The sequence below is a fragment of the Podospora pseudoanserina genome, chromosome 1, assembly GCF_035222485.1.
Source record: "Podospora pseudoanserina strain CBS 124.78 chromosome 1, whole genome shotgun sequence".
In the NCBI taxonomy this organism is placed as follows: Eukaryota; Fungi; Ascomycota; class Sordariomycetes; order Sordariales; family Podosporaceae; genus Podospora; species Podospora pseudoanserina.
The window spans coordinates 8,404,740-8,425,107 of NC_085920.1; the positions used below are offsets into that span (position 1 = coordinate 8,404,740).

General features: G+C 52.4%; 5 protein-coding genes across 5 annotated transcripts; 2 read left to right on the forward strand and 3 right to left on the reverse strand.

The window, feature by feature from the left end:
* Positions 1-417: 417 nt before the first annotated feature.
* On the reverse strand, positions 418-3,233 carry DBP4 (ATP-dependent RNA helicase dbp4). The gene is made up of 2 exons (XM_062943575.1): positions 2,914-3,233; positions 418-2,846 (listed from the first exon to the last, which is right to left on the reverse strand). Exons 1-2 carry the CDS (start codon positions 3,073-3,075, stop codon positions 558-560), a joined length of 2,451 nt encoding a protein of 816 aa, XP_062806713.1. The 5' UTR covers positions 3,076-3,233; the 3' UTR covers positions 418-557.
* Positions 3,234-3,759: 526 nt separating this feature from the next.
* QC764_123390 (uncharacterized protein) lies at positions 3,760-7,023 on the reverse strand (the record flags this gene model as incomplete). Its single annotated transcript, XM_062943576.1, has 2 exons — positions 3,760-6,507; positions 6,544-7,023. 2 exons carry the CDS (start codon positions 7,021-7,023, stop codon positions 3,760-3,762), a joined length of 3,228 nt encoding a protein of 1,075 aa, XP_062806714.1.
* Positions 7,024-8,921: 1,898 nt separating this feature from the next.
* On the forward strand, positions 8,922-10,380 carry GAL10 (UDP-glucose-4-epimerase; the record flags this gene model as incomplete). The annotated part of the gene is made up of 4 exons (XM_062943577.1): positions 8,922-8,950; positions 9,103-9,337; positions 9,460-9,910; positions 9,971-10,380. The coding sequence occupies 4 exons, from the start codon at positions 8,922-8,924 to the stop codon at positions 10,378-10,380; spliced, it is 1,125 nt and encodes a 374-aa protein (XP_062806715.1).
* A 49-nt stretch (positions 10,381-10,429) lies between these two features.
* QC764_123410 (uncharacterized protein) lies at positions 10,430-12,547 on the reverse strand. The gene is made up of 3 exons (XM_062943578.1): positions 11,627-12,547; positions 10,906-11,572; positions 10,430-10,840 (listed from the first exon to the last, which is right to left on the reverse strand). The coding sequence occupies exons 1-3, from the start codon at positions 11,779-11,781 to the stop codon at positions 10,586-10,588; spliced, it is 1,077 nt and encodes a 358-aa protein (XP_062806716.1). The 5' UTR covers positions 11,782-12,547; the 3' UTR covers positions 10,430-10,585.
* Positions 12,548-12,998: 451 nt separating this feature from the next.
* Positions 12,999-19,311, forward strand: QC764_123420 (uncharacterized protein). The gene is made up of 2 exons (XM_062943579.1): positions 12,999-15,640; positions 15,692-19,311. Exons 1-2 carry the CDS (start codon positions 13,591-13,593, stop codon positions 19,195-19,197), a joined length of 5,556 nt encoding a protein of 1,851 aa, XP_062806717.1. The 5' UTR covers positions 12,999-13,590; the 3' UTR covers positions 19,198-19,311.
* Positions 19,312-20,368: the final 1,057 nt, after the last annotated feature.

A 20,368-nucleotide genomic window follows, 5' to 3' on the forward strand; every position in this document is an offset into this window, starting at 1 on the left:
AATTACTGCGTTCTGAACCTCGGCAAGCGATGCTCTCCCAGTGACATGGAGGTGTCATTTCATGACCAGATCAAATAGCTCGAATGCAAAGTAGTACTCTTCTGGTCCGGGTCAGTACCTACATACCCCTTCGAATCCCAGAAATATCTTTCAAGGTGAAAATAATGCATGTTTGTCTTTGAAAGGGTGCTAATATCCTGCATGACAGCCTTACTTGTCCCAATGTACACCCTTCTATTCCCGAGCTGTACGTTTTTACTCCCCCAAGAGACGTTTCAATGCCCAAATAGGACCCTGCCACTATCTTTCAAGCCTTCTACGCTATATAATAAGACCTTCACATTATCTAACAAGGCCTATATACTATCCAGGAAGGCCTTGTGTAAGACCGCCTCTTACTATATCTTGTACGCGTCTAAGCTATCACACTAGGCATAGTTGATCTCTATTATAGGCATACAAATCGTAAAGTAACACATAACACAGAATTTTCATTGTCGCTAAACAGACAAAATCCATTATCATTACTACCCCTTGACCGCAAAAACAGACCAAAACTAGTCCTCCAAAAGACCGGCAGCCAGGGCTTCCAAGTCCTGCAAGTTATCCGGCTCGTAGCCCATTTCAATGACCTTTTTACCACTGGAGGCCTTCTTTTTCCGTTCGGGCTGGTCTTCCACGTCAGAGTCGTTCTGGAACCACTTCTTTGTCTTCTTCTTCGGTGGCTCATCCTCCTCAGACTGCTCACCACCGCCACCGGCAATAGGAAGACTCCTAAGCAAAGCCAACGGGTCCTCATCCATCTCATCCCCGCTATCAAGCTGAGTAATCGGACCTCTCTCCCTCTCCACCTCCTCACCTCTCTCTCTAGCTTTGGCCCGATCCCTCTTCTCCTTTCTCCTCTTCCTAGCCAACTCCTTGTCTTCCACATCCGCCTCCTTGACCCTCTCCCCTTCGGCCTCGACGAACTTTTGCCTGAGCTCCTTCGCATCTCCCTCCTTTTGGAAGTCTTCCAGACCCTGCAAGACGTACAATGGCTGGGCATTGCCCTCCTCGTCGAAAATGAGCTTCTGCCCCTTGCCCATCATCTTGGCCACCTTGGCCTTGGACATGAGCTTCTTCTCCGCCCGCTTCGAGTCGATAACGATCTCCTGGTCACCAATCTTGACCACCTTTGCGCCCGCAATCTCCTTCCCGTTGATTCCTTCAGCAGTTTCATCCAGCTCCTTATCGCCCAACACTCTCTTGACCGACAAGAACCCATCGTCCTCGTCGTCGTCCTCCGCACCCTCGTCAACCAGCTTCCGGTAATGACTAGACAACACATCCTGGTTCTGCCTCTCCGCCATCTTCTGGTACTTGGTCTTGACCTCCTTCTTCTTCGGCTTGCCCTCGGCGTCATAGTCGCTGCTGTCGTCGTCCGACCCAACATCAAACGCCATCCTGCTGGCCTGCTTATTCGCCCGTCTCATCTCCTCCGCCCCCTTTTGGAATTTCACCTGTGGCGTACCCGGCAATCCCAGACTGGCCGCATACCCATCCAGATCCATCTTGTTGAATTTGAACACGTCCTTATCTTTTTGCACGTAAATCGACCTCACATATGTGATAAACGCCTTTTGTCCGAGGTACTTCAAGTCCGCCGACTGGAAGCACTGAGATTGCAGCTCTCCCTTGATGCTCGTCTTCTTTCCCTCCCGAACATTGACCTTTGTGATTGGAATCTTTTTTTGTTCGAGCCTGGACAGAAACCCCTTCTCTTCACTCGGATCCAAGAACAGCACCGCCCGACCCTTGCTCTCGTATCTGGCTGTTCTACCCACCCTGTGAATGTACGTGTCCGCATCCTCAGGACAGTCTACCTGCACGACCCAGTCCACAGCGGGAAAATCAACTCCTCTCGCGACAACATCCGTGGCGAACAAACAAGCGTACTTGGAAGAGGTGAATTTTCGGGTAATCTCCATCCTCCCAACCTGCTTTTGCCGGCCGTGCAAATGCAGCAGCGAGATACCAGGCTGCATGCGCTTGAAGCTCTCATACACAAACCGTACTTGTTTCCCTGACGAGAAAAAGACAATCATTTTGCTCTTCAGATTCGTTCGGATAAAGCCCCAGAGCGTGTCCAACTTCTCGGGAAGGGGTGTGACAATATAGCTCTGCTGCAAATTGGTCGGGGTGGCTGTCGGTGCTTCCTCGTGTGCCGAGACATACTCCGGGTCCTTGAGACTCAATCTCGCAAGGTCGGAAACACGTTTCGACTGGGTGGCCGAGAACAACATCGTTTGTCTTGTTTTGGGGAGATGCTCAACCAGCGCGTCGACTGCAGACTGGAACCCCATGTCCATGATTCTGTCTGCTTCGTCGAGAACCAGCATTTGGAGGTTGTTGACGTCGAAACCAGCGGTCTGATCGAGGTGTTGAAGCATACGGCCGGGGGTGCACACCAAGATGTTCATCCTGCCGAGTCTGTCGGCTTCTTCCTTGAGCGACTTGCCTCCGATGACCAAGCCTGCCGAGAAGACGTGGTTACGACCGATTTTGCGGAGCACTTCGAAGATCTGGACGGCGAGCTCGCGTGTGGGGGAGATGATGAGAGCGCCGAGGCCGTCGTATTCAGTCCACTGCGCTTGGACGAGCTTCTCGAGGACGGGGACAAGGAAAGCGAGGGTCTTGCCGCTGCCGGTTTTGGCGGCGCCGAGGATATCATGGCCCTTGAGAGCGAGGGGAATGGCGGCTTTTTGGATGTCTGTCAGAACCTCGAAGTGGGAGGCACGGAGGCCGGACGCGGTCGCGGCGCATAGAGGGAGGTCGGTGAATTTAGTGAGGTTTGGCGATTTTGGGTCCTGTGATATTCATCCATTAGAAACTTGTACCGGAAGAGGGTGTATAAAATGCAATTGGGCAACCCACAAGCTCCTGAATGGCAGCCTTCAGCTTCTCGAGCTCATCCTGTCCTCTTTTTCTCTTCAGTGTCTTCGTCTCTGGCTTTTTCGGTGTCGCATCCGCCGATTTGGAGTTCTTTTTGTTTCGATGAGCGACAACAGTCTTTGCGCCGCCAGTAGTAGGCGCCATGTTGAATTTTAGTGTCTGCTGTCGTTGTGTCGTGCTCCCGCGCAGCTCGTGGAAAATTGTCGAAACGAAATGGAAGCTGGAGTCCAGGATCGACTTCTTTGCGCAATTGCTTTGCTCTGCTGAAAGCCAGGGAAAATTTTGGCGGAGAAGGAATTCTGCCACTTGCCCCACTTCAACCCACCAGCCAAAAGCGCCAAGACAGAGTACCGATAGATAGAAGGGTTGGGGTTGGCGCAGTAAGCTTGTCAATCACATTAACAGCAGGTTTAAAGGTATATATCATCTTGAATTATTCATGTTTTTCTTTGTATGTGCATAACTCAAGTACCAAAAGCATCCATCAACGCCGTCTGAAATCATGTCTCCCGCCGTTGCTCCTTTGCTCTCAGCCCTCAAAGAAAGCAAACCCAACCCAAACCTGGCAGCCAAAATGAAGCTGCCTTGTCAACAACATGCTGACCGGGGTATCGTGTAATCTAGGGTATCCGACCGACCACCCTCTTTTTTCATTCTCCTAGCTCGATGTAAAGTTCTTGACCACTCATAGATGTTACTGAAACGGCGTGTTACTAAAATATATATAGATAAACCATTGGGTGAAACACAAAGGAGAAAAAACGCCTGGCCAGCCAACTTGTCGCTTCCCTTTCAGCTCCTCTTCCATCCCCATCACCGAAACACAACTCACCACGAGCTCGATCCGATGTGCTTTCCAGTGTGCTCGTCAACCTCTTGCCCGTAGAGCCGAAGTCTGTAGAAGCAAGTATGATCCGGGCTACCATTGTTCGTGACAGCCCTAATGAGCACCGTATCGACGACAGCATCAAGTGTAACTAGGTCGTCAGAAAGCTTGTGGATAAAGACGCCGTTATCCACATGACGATACTCGTATTCGAATTTGCCAATCTGGACAAATTCCTCCCGAAGGTGGCCGGCGTTGCGAGGATTGGCAGCCGCAGTAGGGAATTGTGTGTTCATCCACTTCTGCATCTGCGAATTCTTGGCCTGGTTCTCAAATTTGGCCCAGATTTCAATGTCCTTGGGCATGGAGTCAGGGTCGGTTGTGGCCCCCGGATTGATGTTCTCGACCACAACATACTTGGGAATAACCAGGCCGGCAATACTGATGCCGATGTCAGCCGGGAGCTTCTGCTTGTTCTTGCCAGCATAGATACCAGCACACCAGCAGTGACCGCTGTCTGTCCAGAGGGAGGTAGCATGGAAGCTGTCATGGAGAAACTGTGGTTTCTTGGACATGGCCCTGAGCCACGCCACAGTGCCCATCGCTGGCCTCGCGATTCTGTAGGTCGGAGAAGTAAGACTGCTGTCGATTTGTGCACCATTTCCAAAGGAAAACCAATTGACATGGCGGTTCAGCATGTCCATGATAGCGGCGCTTGGGCTTCGCTTGCCAGGCCTGATGGGGGAAGAGCCCAGTTCCTTGCCAACGATCTCCTTGACCAGCTTTTGAATTTCTTTCTTACTCAGACCACCCGTCTTATGTTTTTGCTCTTCGATGAGTCCGTGAAGCTCCTTGCGTAGAGCCTCCAAATCCCTTTCAAAGCTTTTCCGAGATATCGCTATTTGCTGTTGGAGATTTTCAACGTACTGGCGACTCGTGACCGTGTCCTGATATGTATCGGCCTCAGAGGTGACTGGCTTGGTGATTGGGTGCCCGGAGAGGAGGCTCGTGATCCTGTGCTTGTTTTTCTCGAACCAGTCCTCGAAAGAGTGATCCAGCCCCGTACTTTTGATTCGAGACCGAACAGCATCCCAGTGAGCGTCGCTGATTTTTCCCTTTTCAAGCCTGAGAATGGAGGGCTCGTGTTTCATGCGATCCAGGATGGCTTCCCAGAACTCTTTGGCAACAATGATGTTGCCATCCCTGTCTTTGGTTACGCGAACCACCTTCGGAAGTGTGGATTGGACACTCCTGAGTGCCAACTCGGTGGCGGTGGCTCTTTTTTCCCAAAACGCTTTGAAATCGTTGTACTGCTGCTCCGTGAACACAGCCATGTCCGGCAACGAATCACCCTTCGTGTATGGAGACGACGGCATCATCCCACGTATCGGACCTCCAGCACCAAGCAAGAAAGAGCAAATGGCGACAACGAAGGAGGCCGCAAGAAACCATTTCACAGTTGGCCACCAAATCCTGCTCAAGATATCGCCTCCCTTGCCCAGCACATCGCCCACCCACGCAGTGGCTGCCGCGACAGTACTTCGATTGACTCCTCCACCTCCTGTGGGCCAACGGCCTGCCCGATTGACGTGAGTATTGTTTCGAGGACCGGTATATCGACCTCCATGATCGGTGTTTCCGGCTCTATCGTCTTCGTCGCTGGATGATGAATCGGAGGAATCTGGGTCTCTCCTAGGCCCGCCTCCACCGCCAACTGCTGGCCTCCCAGCAGTACCGACACGGGCCGCAGGTACAGCAGGATTCGAGATTGAGGGCGCCCTATCCACCCCCGCTCGTGCACGCCAACCAGGACGCCGACTAACGTTCGCCATGGTAAAACCACCAGGATTAGCACCGGCCATACCCCCCCTAACACTTATTGTTCTGTTGGCTTGCCCCATCGTTCCCAGCGCATCTTCCAATGAGCCTGGTTGCGGTTTGGCTGCTACATGACCGACGGCTGGTGACCCAACCCTGACATGAGTTGCGCTGTCGACGACAGCAACATTGGTTTCCTCCTGCCAGCTGCGAGAAGCACCATCCGTGGTTCCTGGAGCGTTCGAGTACCCAGGTGGCTGAAGCACCTCACCACCTGGTATTCGAATTGGGGCACCGAATGAAGGTGAATATACTGAGAAGTTCGGAGGAAAAGGAAGCAGATTCGAAGTTGTAGGGGGTTGTTGTTGATGTGGATTCGCGACTTGAGAACCGGCCGCCGAGTTGTTTCCAGCCAGTGCAGCTAGGCGAGCCTTGTCAATAGCAATCGCTCTCTCTAGCAGCTCCGCCTGTTTCTTTTCGCGTTCTTCTTTGCGGCGTTGCTTTTCGAGTTCCACATGTTGAGCTTTGAGAGCTTCCGCACGCGCTTCGGCTTCGGCTTGATTGGATTGTCGTAGGGCATCCACTCGCGCGGTCAACCTATCCAATTCAGGGCTGGTGACATTGGGGAGTTCGGGGGAAACGGAATCGTGAGATCTCTTCCGGTTCTGAGTGGGTGGTGATTTCGACCTCGACCTTGCAGAGCCTGATCTCGACCTGTTGTCAGATATCATGCCCCTGTTCATCGAAGTGGTGGCGCCCTGCTGTGAGTCGACGAGGGTTTGCTGAGAGGGCCCGTCATTTTCCCGGTCCCCTCCCTGTTGGTCCGACTCTTCCGATTGCGAGCGAGAAATCTGTTGAGATAGCGTCGTTCTCCCCGGAACCTGTGTCCTGCGTACAGTCTGAGGCTGTTGCACAGGCGGGAGAGGTTGCACAGGCGGGAGAGGTTGCACAGGCGGGAGAGGTTGCACAGGTTGTTGTGTGTGTGCCGATGAGGTGTTAGTGCGAGATGCCAGTTCCTTCTCCTTTGCTAACAGGCGGGCATTGGCAGCCTCGTTATCTTTGATGACCGTATCAATAACTCCGTGCACTGCCTTGCGTACGTTTCCTCCTCCCATGATCCTGACTCTGTCCGGAAACGTAGCCATTGCAGAGCCATATGAGGTGCTGTACTTGACTGGCATATCGATCCTGACAGCCGTCGTATCAATGGGTTTTCTGGAAGACCGTACAGAGGAAGGCGTGCCAGCTCGTCCGTGCTGCTGAGGTGAGGGCGAAGGGACATTGCCGCCACGACCTGGGTGTTGTCTAGGCGGCATGGTGAAAAGCGAGGGTGAATTGGCGCTATGCTGAAGCGATTTAGAAGAGCCTATTCCTCGCGATATTGGATTTTGACCGAGATTCAATGCTATGTGCAACGATGTTGTTGGACTGCTGAGGGCGTCAGTCATGATCGCTAATGGTGAGTGGTGAAAAGCAGATGTGTGAAGTGAAAAGAAAAAAGTAGGGAAAATTCAATCGCAAATGACAATGATAGCCCCAACATTCAGCAAGATATACAATAACAAGCTGGGTTGCTGAACATGAGACTTCAGTACTGGCAGACTATTCAAAAAATTTTAAAAAAAAATACAACAATAGGAACAAGTGAGAGGAAGGGAGCAAACAAATAACAAATGAGATTGGCGATAGCAAAGAGGCTGCGTTGAAGCCCGACGACGCTGGGGGGGTGACTCGTGAGGTGTAGATTTACCTTCTTGTTCAGCGTGACAGTGTGACAGTGTGACAGCGTGTCTGGCCCCAATGCCGAATCCCAAGGCTGCAACAGCCTTTGCCTCGCCTTCTTTTTCGTTGCGACCAATTGCCCAACAGCAACCGACACGTCACTTCCCTGCTCAATCCCAATCAATTGCTCCGGAGTCGCCAGACAGGCAAGGTGAATGGTTTGCCGGGTGGTTGCTAGTTTTCAGTCGCGGCGACGGTACATATCATGGTTGGTCAGAGATGGGATGAAGAGAGCTCGAGGATGGGGCGTTGAAGCGACTAAAATGAGAGATGAAGACGCGCAGACTGTTGTTGACTTTACACGACACATCGCAAGCGGACATAAAGCTCTTGTCTCTGTGCTGAAAACGGCCTGGTTCTTTATGGCCTCGTAGCTTGTTCCCCTTTCATGAGCCTGTCGAGGTGTACATGCTTTGTTCTTCAGTGGCCGTTCCTGGTGGTCTGTAGAGCATCTGCCGTGCCAGTGGATCGGCGCGTTTTTCGAAGCTGGAGCTCTGCGCAATTGAGCCTTTTCCCGTCTCAGCAATGTGGTCTGTGCTTCTTCACCAACTTGTTTGTTCGGTCAATGTGGCTCAGTTTTTCGTGGCTGCTGATACGTGTTAGTGGCTGGTGGAAAGTTGGTGTGGCAGCAGCAACGTTGGTGACTCAGCAGTGATATCTACTTTACCCCCCACGTATTTACCCGGCAGGCAACTCATCCAAACCTTCCCGCGTGCCTTCCCAGCATCCGCACACTCCCCCATTTTCCAACTTCGTGGAGATGTCTTTTCCCGATCAGCCACATCTTGTTAAGAATCTTGACCTAGCACTTACCAATGGGATATCTTTCAATTGAGGGTTTGGGCATATTTATTTAATACCTTGAACAAGCACCTGAAGTTGGCACGACATTCCATCATGTATGAACACAAGCCGCACACTTGCATACGCACTACCATTGTCGGATCTACTCCCAATGCGCCATCCGTTTCGTATTCCCCTGTGAAGCTCCACCGCTTCCTTCAAATGTTTGCTGAAAATCAGGGTTCGACTTGAGCCACTCTTGCGCATCTGTACAACGGTTCCATGGTGATCTTTGCTGTCTGCGGTTGAATTCCACGTGAAAGGGATCCTCATCGGTCATCTTCACAGTTGCCTTGTCCATTGCTCGATTCGATATTTTGAGTTTTTCTGTCAAGCAGCGAGACTGTTTCAAGCTCCAAGCCACTCAATGGTGGCCCCATCCCCACGAAGCTTAACATGTTGCCAGTGACCTCACTCGCGCCCGTGAGCTGGGCGAGCAGGGGACGACGCAGGTGTTGCAAGGCGGGGTCCCTGGGCGTCACAAGCACGAAGTGGGAGGTGGAGAGACGGTTGCCCCACGGTTGGCTGCGGGCTAGCGAGATTCGATTTGCGACTTTGTGCTGACCACATCCATAGCAGGCACCTCTCATTTTAATAACCTGCGACCTGCTCCTCCAACGCGACCTTGTTTTGTTCATTCTTTCTGCCCCATCCTCTCGCTCGTTTGATTCCTCGTTTTATACCCGACCCTCGCTACTTCAACACCCAATCCCGCGAGATCATGGCCGTGGGAACCGTTCTCGTCACTGGGTAAGCCCGTTTCTCACCTCTGCGGCCCTGAGACCCCTCTCCGCAATCGCTGTCCACTCCCCCGCATGGGCGTGCCAGCCGCGAAAAGCATCCCCGCCAAATTCCCCAGAAAAAAAAGAAACACATCTGACGCTGATATGGGTGGCTTACAGTGGCACCGGCTACATTGGGTCTTTCACCACCCTTGCGCTGCTCGAAAATGACTACAATGTCGTCATTGTCGACAACCTTTACAACTCGTCCAAGGTGGCGGTAGATCGCATTGAGCTGATCTGTGGGAAGCGGCCCTTGTTCTACGAGGTCGACGTGACCAACGAAACCGCCCTCGACGAAGTGTTTGCGAAGCACCCAGAAATCGACAGTGTCATTCACTTTGCAGCTCTCAAGGCAAGTTCCGGATCAGCTGCGTGACATGCGCTTACCCACAGATGCGCTTTTTCCCCGCCAGCGCAACGCAGTGTAACGCTTGCTACATCATGGGCCCAGGCTAACTCTTGTCTCCCACCTAGGCTGTCGGCGAATCAGGCGAGATTCCTCTGGATTACTACCGAACCAATGTCGGCGGCAGCATCTCGTTGTTGCGCTCCATGGAGAAGCACAATGTTACCAACATCGTCTTCTCGTCGTCGGCTACCGTTTACGGCGATGCCACCCGCATCCCCAACATGATCCCGATCCCTGAGCATTGCCCAATCGAAGCCACCAATACTTATGGCCGGACCAAGGTTATGATTGAGCAGGTGATTACCGACCAAATCCATGCCCAGAGGCAGAAGAACCAGAAGGCAGGCAAGCCCTTTGAGCAGTGGAACGGGGCGCTCCTGCGTTACTTCAACCCCTGCGGCGCGCATCCCAGTGGTATTATGGGTGAGGATCCGCAGGGTGTTCCCTACAATTTGCTCCCTCTGCTGGGCAAGGTCGCTACGGGGGAGAGGGAGAAGCTGTTGGTGTTCGGTGATGGTAGGTCATTACAAGTCTGTTATACCCCTGCTAGATGGTCGGCTAACACTTGTGAACCAGACTACGCTTCAAAAGATGGCACCGCGATTCGCGATTACATCCACGTCCTCGATCTCGCCTCTGGTCATTTGGCTGCCCTCAACTACCTCCGCGAACACAAGCCTGGGGTTCGCGCCTGGAACCTGGGATCTGGCCGCGGCAGCACAGTGTTCGAGATGATCAAAGCCTTCAGCAAGGTTGTCGGTCGGGACCTGCCGTACGAGGTCGTTGGAAGGAGACAGGGCGATGTGCTTGACCTGACAGCCAACCCTGCCCGTGCAAACGAAGAACTCCACTGGAAGACACAGTTGACGCTGGAAGATGCCTGCGCTGATCTCTGGCGCTGGGTGGAGAACAACCCTAGGGGGTACAGACAAGACCCGCCGGCCGAGCTGCTGGATGCGTTGAAGGCGAGCAAGCACAAGAACTAAGAAAAGATTGATGCGTTTACGATTGTTTATGACTAGCAGGCTGGCAGCAGACGGGAACTGCAAACCATGTATTCTTCTCAGGGCTTTTATTACAGAGATAATGGTTAGACATAAAAGAAGACGTTTTCTCGTTTATTTGAATGGATATTTCGTTTTATTTTCGACAAAACAAAAGGTCGTGACCATGGAAGCGCCAATCAAGGTACTATTCGACTTTGAGAAGAAGCTTGCCCGTGGTCTTCCTGCTCTCCAGATCGATGTGCGCCTGGGCAACATTCTTGAGGGGATAAATTTGGTGGATATTGGCGTGGATCTTGCCCGTTACGAGCAAGTCAAAAAGCTCGCTTGTAAAGGTCTCCTTTTCCTCTGGGGTGGTGATGTATCCGGGCATGGAAGGTCTCATAATCTTGATGTTTTTGGGCATGAGGCGGAAGAGGTCGACCGGTTCAACAGCGCCAGACTTAGTTGTTTTTCTCTTGTCAGCTTTCCCACGCAACTCGAGAAAAAAAAAAAGGGGGGACTTACCGCATTCCCAAACACAATGATCGTCCCCTTCCTCGCCACGACATCTAGGTCTACCGTTCCAAACGTCGCCTTGCCCACCCCGTCAAAAATCACGTCTACGCCCTTGTTGTTGGTGATTTCCTTGACCTGCCGGATGACTTCTTCCTGCGGGAGGCTAGAGTCAACCACCCATCCTGCTCCCAACTTCTTGGCCAATTCGCACTTCTGCTTGCCGCCGGCGGTGGCGATGATCTTGGCGCCCATGACGGCGAGGATCTGGACGAGCATGGAGCCTGTCCCGCCTGCTGCTGCGTGGACGAGGGTCCATGGTCCTTCAGAGATTCCGAGTTGCTGGGTGATTCCTGCTGCTTCGCGGATGAAAGTTAGGGCGGTGAGACCTTGGAGGTAGGCTGCGCAGGCGGTTTCGGGGGTGAGCGAGGCCGGGAGGATAGTGGCTTGGGTGAGGGGGAAGGTTAGGAGGGTGTATTGGGCGTATGTGTTGTCTGCTAGGTAGACCACGCGGGAGCCGACGGGGTAGGAGGGGTGGGAGGAGGCGGTGATGGTGCCGGCGGCTTCTTTGCCTGTGATCAGGGGTAGGGAGAGGGGGTGTCGTTTGAGCCGTTGTGTGGAGGGGTGGTTGCTGTTGGAGGAGGGGGAGGGAGGTTTGTAGAGACCGGTGCGGAAGTATCTGGGTGTTGGTTAGGATAGGGGATTAAATGAGGGGAGCATGTGGGGAGCATACGTGTCGATGTAGTTGACGCCAACATACTCGTTGCGGACGAGGATTTGGCCTTCACCGAGGGAAGGGACGGGTAAGCCGGTCTTGTATTCCAGGACATCGGGGCCACCTGGACGGGGGATAACAACGCCGAACATGGTTTTGGGCATGGGTGCCATTTTGACTTGTATGAGTATTTGTTTACTTCGGACCGGCGGTTTGTGATAGCAACGCTGACGTTATCAAAGGTGCTGTTGGGATGAGCACATGAAGATGGGATATCTGAGGTAGGTATGTTGTCCAGCGTGGGGAAGGACCGGACTGAGTAAGACACTCGGGATGAACTATCGTAGCCGGATGGACTGTGTCTCGGACTGTCGATGGGGCCGGTGTTATTTATCCACAAAGTTGACAAGGTGAAGGATTTCGTGAAAAGCATCAATGTGAAATTCACTGCGTTTAAATGATCAGATCCTTCCCCCTACATCTTTACCGCCGACATTGAAGCCGATGACAAGAATATCATTCGGAATTTCACGATATCCAGCTTCCCCTCTTCATGCTACATCATGTTACACATACGACTAGGACCGAGTCGGAGGTTGATCCGGGGATGACTAATGATGTCATCAGTAAGCGGTTGTCGGATTTAGTTGAAGAGGAGCTATGGCAACAACGTCGTGCTCCAACGTCGTGAGCCGGGATATACCGAATCTCAGTCCTTCAGGCCTTGAGTTTGAGAGAAAGTGTGTGGTGTTTAAGTCTGTCTGCCTTGGCTGTTCGTGAGACCTGTTGGGCTTGCATGCGTCCTCCGGGTACATCGGACAAAACTCCATGCTCAACCCGCTTTGCTTTTTTCCACACCAGCTGGCGGCGGACTATAACTTCCCTTCCGTCATGACAGCACCAGAAAGAATAGCAGAAAGAATAAAATCGTCAAAGAAGCTGCCCCGCGTTTTGAAATCTTGATTGGCGTCCTTGGTGGGGCTGCTTAGCGCTCGAAACGCTGCGGCTTCGTGGCCAATTCAGTGGCTGTGCTTTGCGACAGCGGCTTCAAAGCCAACCTATCACTCTCACCACAAAATAATTGGCACTCGGAAGTGGGTTAAACACATATTGTATTATAAACCACACCTCGAAAGATAATCGTTAGGCTTTTAAAGATAGATAATACGCCTTTAAAGATAGTTTAAAGATCCTTAAAAATAGTTAACAAGGCCTTCAAAGATAGTTTAAAGTCTTATCGATTTACTTTTGAGGCAGTGTTGACAATATAATATGAGGTCAACTTACTTGCTGTGCCAATTATTTTGTAGGGAGGGTGCCTATGCATTGCAAAGTCAAGCTCCAAGCCTAGCTGTGAGCTTCCTTCCCCTGTAACCTGTCCCATCTCACAGGGGCTTAAGTTCAAGTTACACAGCGCCCCAATAATAGACGCCGTGAATATTCAACCAGAAATGCGAAAGTGCCTCGTCATCTCAAGTTTCCATGGTCTAATCCTCTTGGTACAACTCTCTAGTCTTTTCCATCTCCTCGCATTCATTCATCCTTCAAACCAACCCCGAAAGCTCGTTCCGCAGCGCGTCAAAAACTGCCTTGGCGCGCTGTGATCGTCGCAGAGTAGCGGCAACGGGCCCACAGAACCACGTACACCACCACGAGGCTGGCCACGCAAACCGTCCAGTTTGGACGCGAGACTGGCCGACAAACCGTTACATCTGGATCTTCTGTTTCTCTCCAGCTTGTTGATCTTTACCAGCATCTTGGGAGTTCATCGTTGACACCTCCAGCAAAAACACCTCCGAGGGTGACTTCTTTGTCCGCGGTGTGACGATCACTTCTCAGTGAACAAGGTTTTACAGCCCAAGCAGAAAGACCGGAGCAGCACCTAATTCTGCCGAAGACGAAACATATCCGCGTTTCGACACAGACTTTCCAGCTATATACGCACATCTGTCTGGTCATGATCTTTCCGAGCTCGACAGTTTATGACGATGACTTCACCCTTTAGCCACGACGGTGGTCGTCGGGCACGGCTCCAGCAGATCGCCGCCGCTTGGGGTATCCACCCAACCATTCCACCGGTAACAGTTCAACAGCGACCTCCACAACGACGAACACCACAAGATGATTTTCAAGCAGAAGAGTTATTGAAGCGGCAAAGACTGAGCGCCTCTGCGGACGGCAACAAAAGTTCTCAAAATGCAAGCATCAAACGCGCTTTCAGCTCAAACAAAAAGCCCTCAGGAACCTGGGATCCCAACGAAATATTCGAGGCTCTGGACGCTCTGGTCACCAATCGAGGAGCACCAGGCGTTGCGGATGCCTTGATTGCCAAGCTGGTGAACGCGGGAGGAAATGTCAATGTGTCAACCATCAAAAACAAGACCAACCTGCTCACTCGGAGAAAAAGCTTGGAGAACTTGGAAAGAAGCAGAGTGCTGCAAAGGGCGGTTCAAAACCGGCACACCGACATGGTTGCTGTTTTGGTCCAGTATGCCGATCCCCTCACCCTGGATGCGGCGCTTCCTCTTGCGATACGATCGGGGGATCTAGAAATGCTGGCCATGTTGCTTCACCAAGGGGCCAACTCCACGCAAACCCAGGATGCCCAGGACGCCTTCAGGCAGCTCTGCATCATGGGTGGCCATGCGGATCTAGTCGGCTTGATCTTGCAATCGGAAGGAAGGCCATCATCACAATGGATATCCATGTCCATGGTTGACGCTACACGTAAAGGCTGCTTTCATACAGTTATGAGGCTCAGCCGGTCGACAGCTGATGGGGACTACCACAAAGCCGAAGCGCTCAAGACGGCCATCTCCCAGTGCAGGGTCGATATCGCCCTTGCCATCCTTACCGGTACAAAACCACCTACACAGGGTGGCCAGGGTGTTCTGGAAAGCTTTGCACAGTTGGTGGAACACCCCTCACTTGGTCCCAATGACAGACTTCCCTTCACCGAGGCCCTCCTCTGTGCTGGTGCTTCAGGGGAACCGATTGCGATGGCACTCGCTCAAGCTTCTGTCAACGAGTATTATGATATGGTCGATTTACTCGTGTCTTATGGAGCTTCAATTGAGCACCAAGAGGCTGCCATTGTGCGGCACGCCTTGTCCACCGGACGAACTAGCTTGGCCCAGTTATTACTGAGCGAAAGGTCTACACTTAGCCCAGCATATGCCTCGGAATGCCTCGATAGCATACCGAAAACTATTGCACCCGAGGATCGGCATGCTATGCTCAGTCTCCTGCTTCGAAAAGGGGCAAGCGGGCCCCCTCTACACGAAGTGCTTATCGATGTCGTAAAGGCCAACGACCTTCAATCTGCCCAACTGTTACTTACCCCACAGTTTCCCGGTGGGCAGCCAGCCTCTAGTCACAACTTAGGAAACTGGAAGCATGGTGTGGTAGCTGTTAGACACGCGGTTGCGTCAGTTGATCATAGGAATGGTCTGGCCTTGAGCATCGCGGTCCAGATGGGTCAGTTGCAAATGGTGAAACAGCTGCTGGCCGGTAGGCCAAGTACACAAACTCTGGACCATATCTTTCCTCTCGTTCGAGCCCTTCAGCCGACGATTCGATATCAGATCGCTGAACAGTTTCTAACCGCGGGCCTGTCGAGCCCCTGTGTTTCGGTCGCTCTGCAAGAGGCGATCGAAGAACAGCCCCCACGCCGAGACGAAAACTTTATAAGCATGCTTCTCAGATTCAACGCCGACGTCAATTTCAACGATGGTGCTGGCGTCTTGTCGGCTATAGCTATTCGGGATCTCCCTCTTCTAGAAAGGTTGCTCACAAATAAGCCAGCACCTCAAACAATGGCTGCTGCCGTCATGAAGGCTATGGAAGAGCCGGATAGGGAGACACGATACCGCATGCTTAGCCTGCTTGTTCCGAGCGCTGGTCGTGGTGAGACATCGCAAGCACTGGTACATGCTCTGGCCGTCAAGCCCGTGGATATGCAACTTGCCAGGCTTCTCCTGGAACAAGGACGGGCAGATGCCAACTTCGACCATGGAGCATCTGTTACTTCAGGTACGTGGTCATACGTTATGTGTGTTCTTTGACGTCTCTGACATGAGGCAGCCATTAATGATCCCGAACCATCATTGCTGGAACTGGTCCTACAATACGGTGGCCCCAGTCCAGACACACTCTTTCAAGGGCTGGCCATGTTGTCAGAGATGCCGACAAACCAAGTAAAAGCGGCCAAGGTTGACTCCATTCTTCGCCGAACACGGGATAAGAACATCCTGAACGCCATACTTGTCAAAGAGGTCCAGACGCTTCTCAAGATAACACCAGAAAAGCGCCAACTTGGCGTCATCTCTTCACTTCTCGCAGCCGGAGCGGATGTAAACTCCAATAAAGCGGCCGCTCTGTCGTGCGCTGTGAAGGCGGCCGACTCTGCCATAGTCGACCTGTTATTCACCGTCAACCCCAATGCTACATCACTTGCCGCGGCCCTCCCACAATCGCTCAATATTCTTGACCCCATGGATAGACTAACGTTCACCCAGAAACTGATAGAATCAGGAGCGCCAGGAGCCGAGGCCAACCGGGCATTGGTTTATGCAATCAATGCCCACCCGAACGACCTACCTCTTATTTCACTCCTTGCTACCCATGCGGATTCCTCTGGGGGCGACGCTCTCCTCACCGCCATCAAAAAGGAAAACCCTGAGATTGTACAGCTGGTGCTGGACAAGTCGTCCACGGTTTACTCGCAACAAGTACTGCAGGATGGGTTGGTGGATGCGCTCTTGGTTACAAACAAGACCAAAAGAGTGGCCATATGCAAGGCGCTGCTCGTTAAGGGGGTAAAGGGGCAGATTGTTTCTGATGCACTGCTGTCTGCTGCCTCAGACGGCGATATTGAGCTTGGAAGGGTTCTTTCCGACTACGGAGCAAGCGCTGATCACCGCGATGGACAAGCCATTGTGGAGGCTTGTGGAGCAGGAGCTAAGGATGTGATGGAAATGCTTTTAAGAGGCCAAGGTGGCCAGGTCGGGGAGCAAACCCTTATTAAGGGGTTCCTGGCAGCGAGTCAGGTTGTTGATCTGAAGCGCCGGGAGGATGTGTTCCGCATCTTACTCCAAAAGGGGGTCAAAGGTGAGGTTGTGGACGCACAGCTTGTTTCGGCGGCCAAGTTTGGAGATGACGGCGAAGGGCTTGTGAGACTGCTGCTTCAGCATGGGGCAAGCGTGGACTACAATGCTGGAGAGGCTATCTGGAGTGTCACGAGAGGGGCAAATATGGGGTGCTTGAAGCTTATGCTTGGCATCGATAGCGGCAGGGAACAGGAAAAGAAGCCAAACAAGGTGACCTTGCTGCGGTCGCTCAAGGCAAGCAGAAAGTTGAGCAGGGACTCGAGGTTACAGGTTGTGGACTGGTTGTTTCAAGCTGGAATGCCGCCATGCGAGGAGGTCAACATCGCTTTGAACAGAGTCGTGAAGGAGGATCCAGATTTGCGGCTGGTTGGGCTGTTGCTCAAGAACGGGGCATCGCCGCTGTCTAATGGCTGCGAGACGCTGACGGATGCAGCTCAGATGCTGCTGGTGGATGTGTTACAGCTGCTTTTGGCGGGTGACATCCCACAGAAGGATGTGTCATGGACCTTCAAACAAGCGTTCACCCCACAGGCATCGGTGACTTGGTTTACGGAGAAAGGTTTCCTGGTCGCGAAAATGTTACTCGCCAAGGGGGCAGAGGGGGAGAGCCTGACACTGGCGCTGATGACGGCCATCGATGCATATGACGCGGAGAAGGACGAGCTGGCGCGCAGATTCGCTAGTCTGCTACTTCAACACAAGGTTGACGTGTCTTACGAAGATGGCATCGTGCTGCGAAAGGCGGCTCAGCGGGCAGATGCAGACCTTATTCGACAGGTCCTACAACAGAATCCAGATTCAAGAGCCGTTTCCATCGCATTCGGCTACATTTTCGACCATGCGGATCTATCGGAAGAAGACACCCTTCGACTCATCACTCTCTTCACCGAATATCACGATGGAGAGGAGAGGCTAGACGTCATGTTTCCACCCGCTGTCGGTACCGAACCAGTGCTATTCCGAGCCTTGAACAAGTTTCCGCGGTCTGCCAAAATCATGGAGACGCTGCTTGATGCGGGCTATTACCACGATCAACTGACCACGATGAGAGTTATGGAGGATATTGACGAGGAAGAACAGGTCAATTTGCTATTCTGGGCTATTTCACAGCCACAGAAGCGGGTCAGCAATTCTGTCATTGAACTGCTGGTTATCCGTGGTGCAAAGGTGAATTTTGAGACCAAAATCTCCAAGACAACACCTCTCATGTTGGCTATCCGAGCCAGAAGGCAGGATGTAGTCAAATGTCTCATTCTCGCCGGTGCCGAGGTCGATGTGATGGATGTGACGGGCAACACGCCGATGACAATGGCAACTGAGATGGGTGGCGAACTGGGCACAAGCATCATGTCCAACATTTTGGCAGCTGATCCAAATGCAAGCCAGAATGATGGCTCTGTTCACAACGCGGCCAGGGAATTGAACCTACAGGCCCTGAAGGTCTTGGTCGATTTTGGCCATGATGTCGACTTTCCCAGCACCCTGCATGGTGGTCGGAGTGCACTGGGAGAGCTATGCCTAAACGCTGCAAGCGGAGGCTCGCTGACAGCAAGTCAGGAAAAACAAATGCAAAAGTGCATGAGTTATCTGATCAGGGAAGCTGGGTCAGATCTTACAATCCAGTGTGAGGGCAAGACCGTCCTACTGCTCGCGCTGGAGAGTCTGGATCCTATCGCCACAACAAGTGCCTTGCTGAAGACAGGGGTCTGGAAGTACATCAACGAGCCATACAACCAGTTCACTGACGGGACATACACATACTCGCCATCGCAATATGTCCAGCGAGTCCTACCCAACATCAAAACCAAGGCTCAACTCTTGGAGCTGCTCAAAGCCAACCGTTGCAAGGACGTCTTTTACGGCAACGACCCTGCCCAACCCCAACCAGAGGGCGCAATGAACCTGCCGCCCGAGCTTCTCCGAGCTGAACGTGAGCGTCGCGCCCTCGAGACTCGGATCCAAAAAGAAAAACAAGAACACAACGCCGCCCTAACCCGCCAAAAAGAAATCGCCGACTTTCAAAACCAGCTCTTCAAGACCCGCGCCGAGATCGAAGACTCCCGCACCCGCCGCATGCGCCAAGACGAGCTCGACTTTCACCAGACACGCCAAAGACAAGCTGATCAGGCCTTTGCGAAAGAGCTTCAGCGACGGAAGGCTGAGCGGGAGGCGAACGTGGAAGCTGAGCAGCGCCTGACCGAGGCTGGCTTGACGAGGGCGAGGCTTATCAAGGAGGCTGAGCTGGAGATGGAGGAGAGGAAGCAGGAGAAGATGATTGACTATGCCAATCAGATGAGCTCAGTTAGGGTTCGGGAGAGAGAGGCGATCGACCGGGTTGATGCTGCGTCCGAGGCGAGGATGACGAAGCGGCTTCAGGAGCATAGGAGGTTGGTAGAGGGGCAGAATCAGCTGGCTGGTAGACTGCAGAATGGGGTTGATGGGCAGGGGAGGAGGTTGGGGGTATATCACTGGGGAACTTGACTGAGAGGAGTCTTTGGGCAGGTTCAGGGGGGACAGGGGGAGACAAACAAAACAGTGAAAATGTACGGAGGTTCCGGAACAAAGACAGTGAACTTGCCTGTTACTTACCAAGCCGAACGCCCGCTAAGTGCGCTAGCTAAAATAAGGTTACAGGCTACGTTGCGCTACTGTTTTCACCCTTGCAGGGCGCTAGCCTTGGCATCCGGCTTCCCAGGACCTCAGATTGCTTCAGAGGGGCCGAGTTCCACTCCGGTTGCCGTAGTCCCTAAACCTCAGTAAACACTGTTGATTCCAAGCAATTGTGTTGCCTTTGAAGCCATGTATTCTACAGGGCTCAGATACATTGTAAAATCCACAAACAAAAGCTGTATTTCAACAATAACGCATCCGGGATCGTTCTGTGCTTGCCTGCGTGGTACTGGATCTGGAAGTGGAAGTCACTAAGTAGCTCCGACCAGCGCATTTGCCTCTGGTTCAGCAGCTTCGTGGTTGTAAACTGGAAAGTATATGTTGGGATATGGTAAGGTGCGTTGTGGTAAGTTTGACGCCACGTTGATCTAGATAGCTTGAAACTTTAACTTTACTGGATGTGATGTATGACTCGGAAGTATACGAACTGTCTACCAAGCTGAAGCTGTTCTATATAAAAGATGGCTTCTTCCCCGCTGTTAAGTCGCTCGAAAATAATCTTTCCTCAACACCATACCGCCAACTCAACACCTTCTATCCGAGCGCTTCCCGACAGTTGGGTCCAGATTCGTGTTGAAACCCACCGTTGATGCGTTAGCGATACCGCGCTTCAACTAACCGATTTCTACCCCAAAACAAAATGAAATGCGGGCGGACGAATATATCGGGGGGATAGAGATGCTATCGGCCCTCTAAATATCAGCTTGGTGGATGATGCGGGATGTTTACGATGGGCGTCAGTTACGGATGAGGAAATGCGCATAATCAAGTCACATTTACGTGATACATTTGGTGTCTCAGCGATGGAGCTATGTGACCCATTTGTTGTACTCGATTGCGATAGTACAGTTGCCGGAATAGGGACTCTTCCCCGTAGCGTTGGCGGGTTTGTACCGATTTGGCGGAATTTCGACGACGATTTTGCTTTCTGGCCATTATACGGAGAACATGGACAAGGAGAACCATTTACTTCGGAAATACC

Bases quoted from the DNA above. Each gene is read 5' to 3' on its own strand.
- DBP4 (XM_062943575.1), bottom strand. From the start codon at position 3,075: ATGGCGCCTACTACTGGCGGCGCAAAGACTGTTGTCGCTCATCGAAAC. The intron at 2,847-2,913 runs GTGGGTTGCCCA...TGAATATCACAG, and splicing joins AGGCTGCCATTCAGGAGCTT to GACCCAAAATCGCCAAACCT.
- QC764_123410 (XM_062943578.1), bottom strand. From the start codon at position 11,781: ATGGCACCCATGCCCAAAACCATGTTCGGCGTTGTTATCCCCCGTCCA. The intron at 11,573-11,626 runs GTATGCTCCCCA...ACCAACACCCAG, and splicing joins GGCGTCAACTACATCGACAC to ATACTTCCGCACCGGTCTCT. The intron at 10,841-10,905 runs GTAAGTCCCCCC...AAAACAACTAAG, and splicing joins TCATTGTGTTTGGGAATGCG to TCTGGCGCTGTTGAACCGGT.
- QC764_123420 (XM_062943579.1), top strand. From the start codon at position 13,591: ATGACGATGACTTCACCCTTTAGCCACGACGGTGGTCGTCGGGCACGG. The intron at 15,641-15,691 runs GTACGTGGTCAT...GACATGAGGCAG, and splicing joins TGGAGCATCTGTTACTTCAG to CCATTAATGATCCCGAACCA.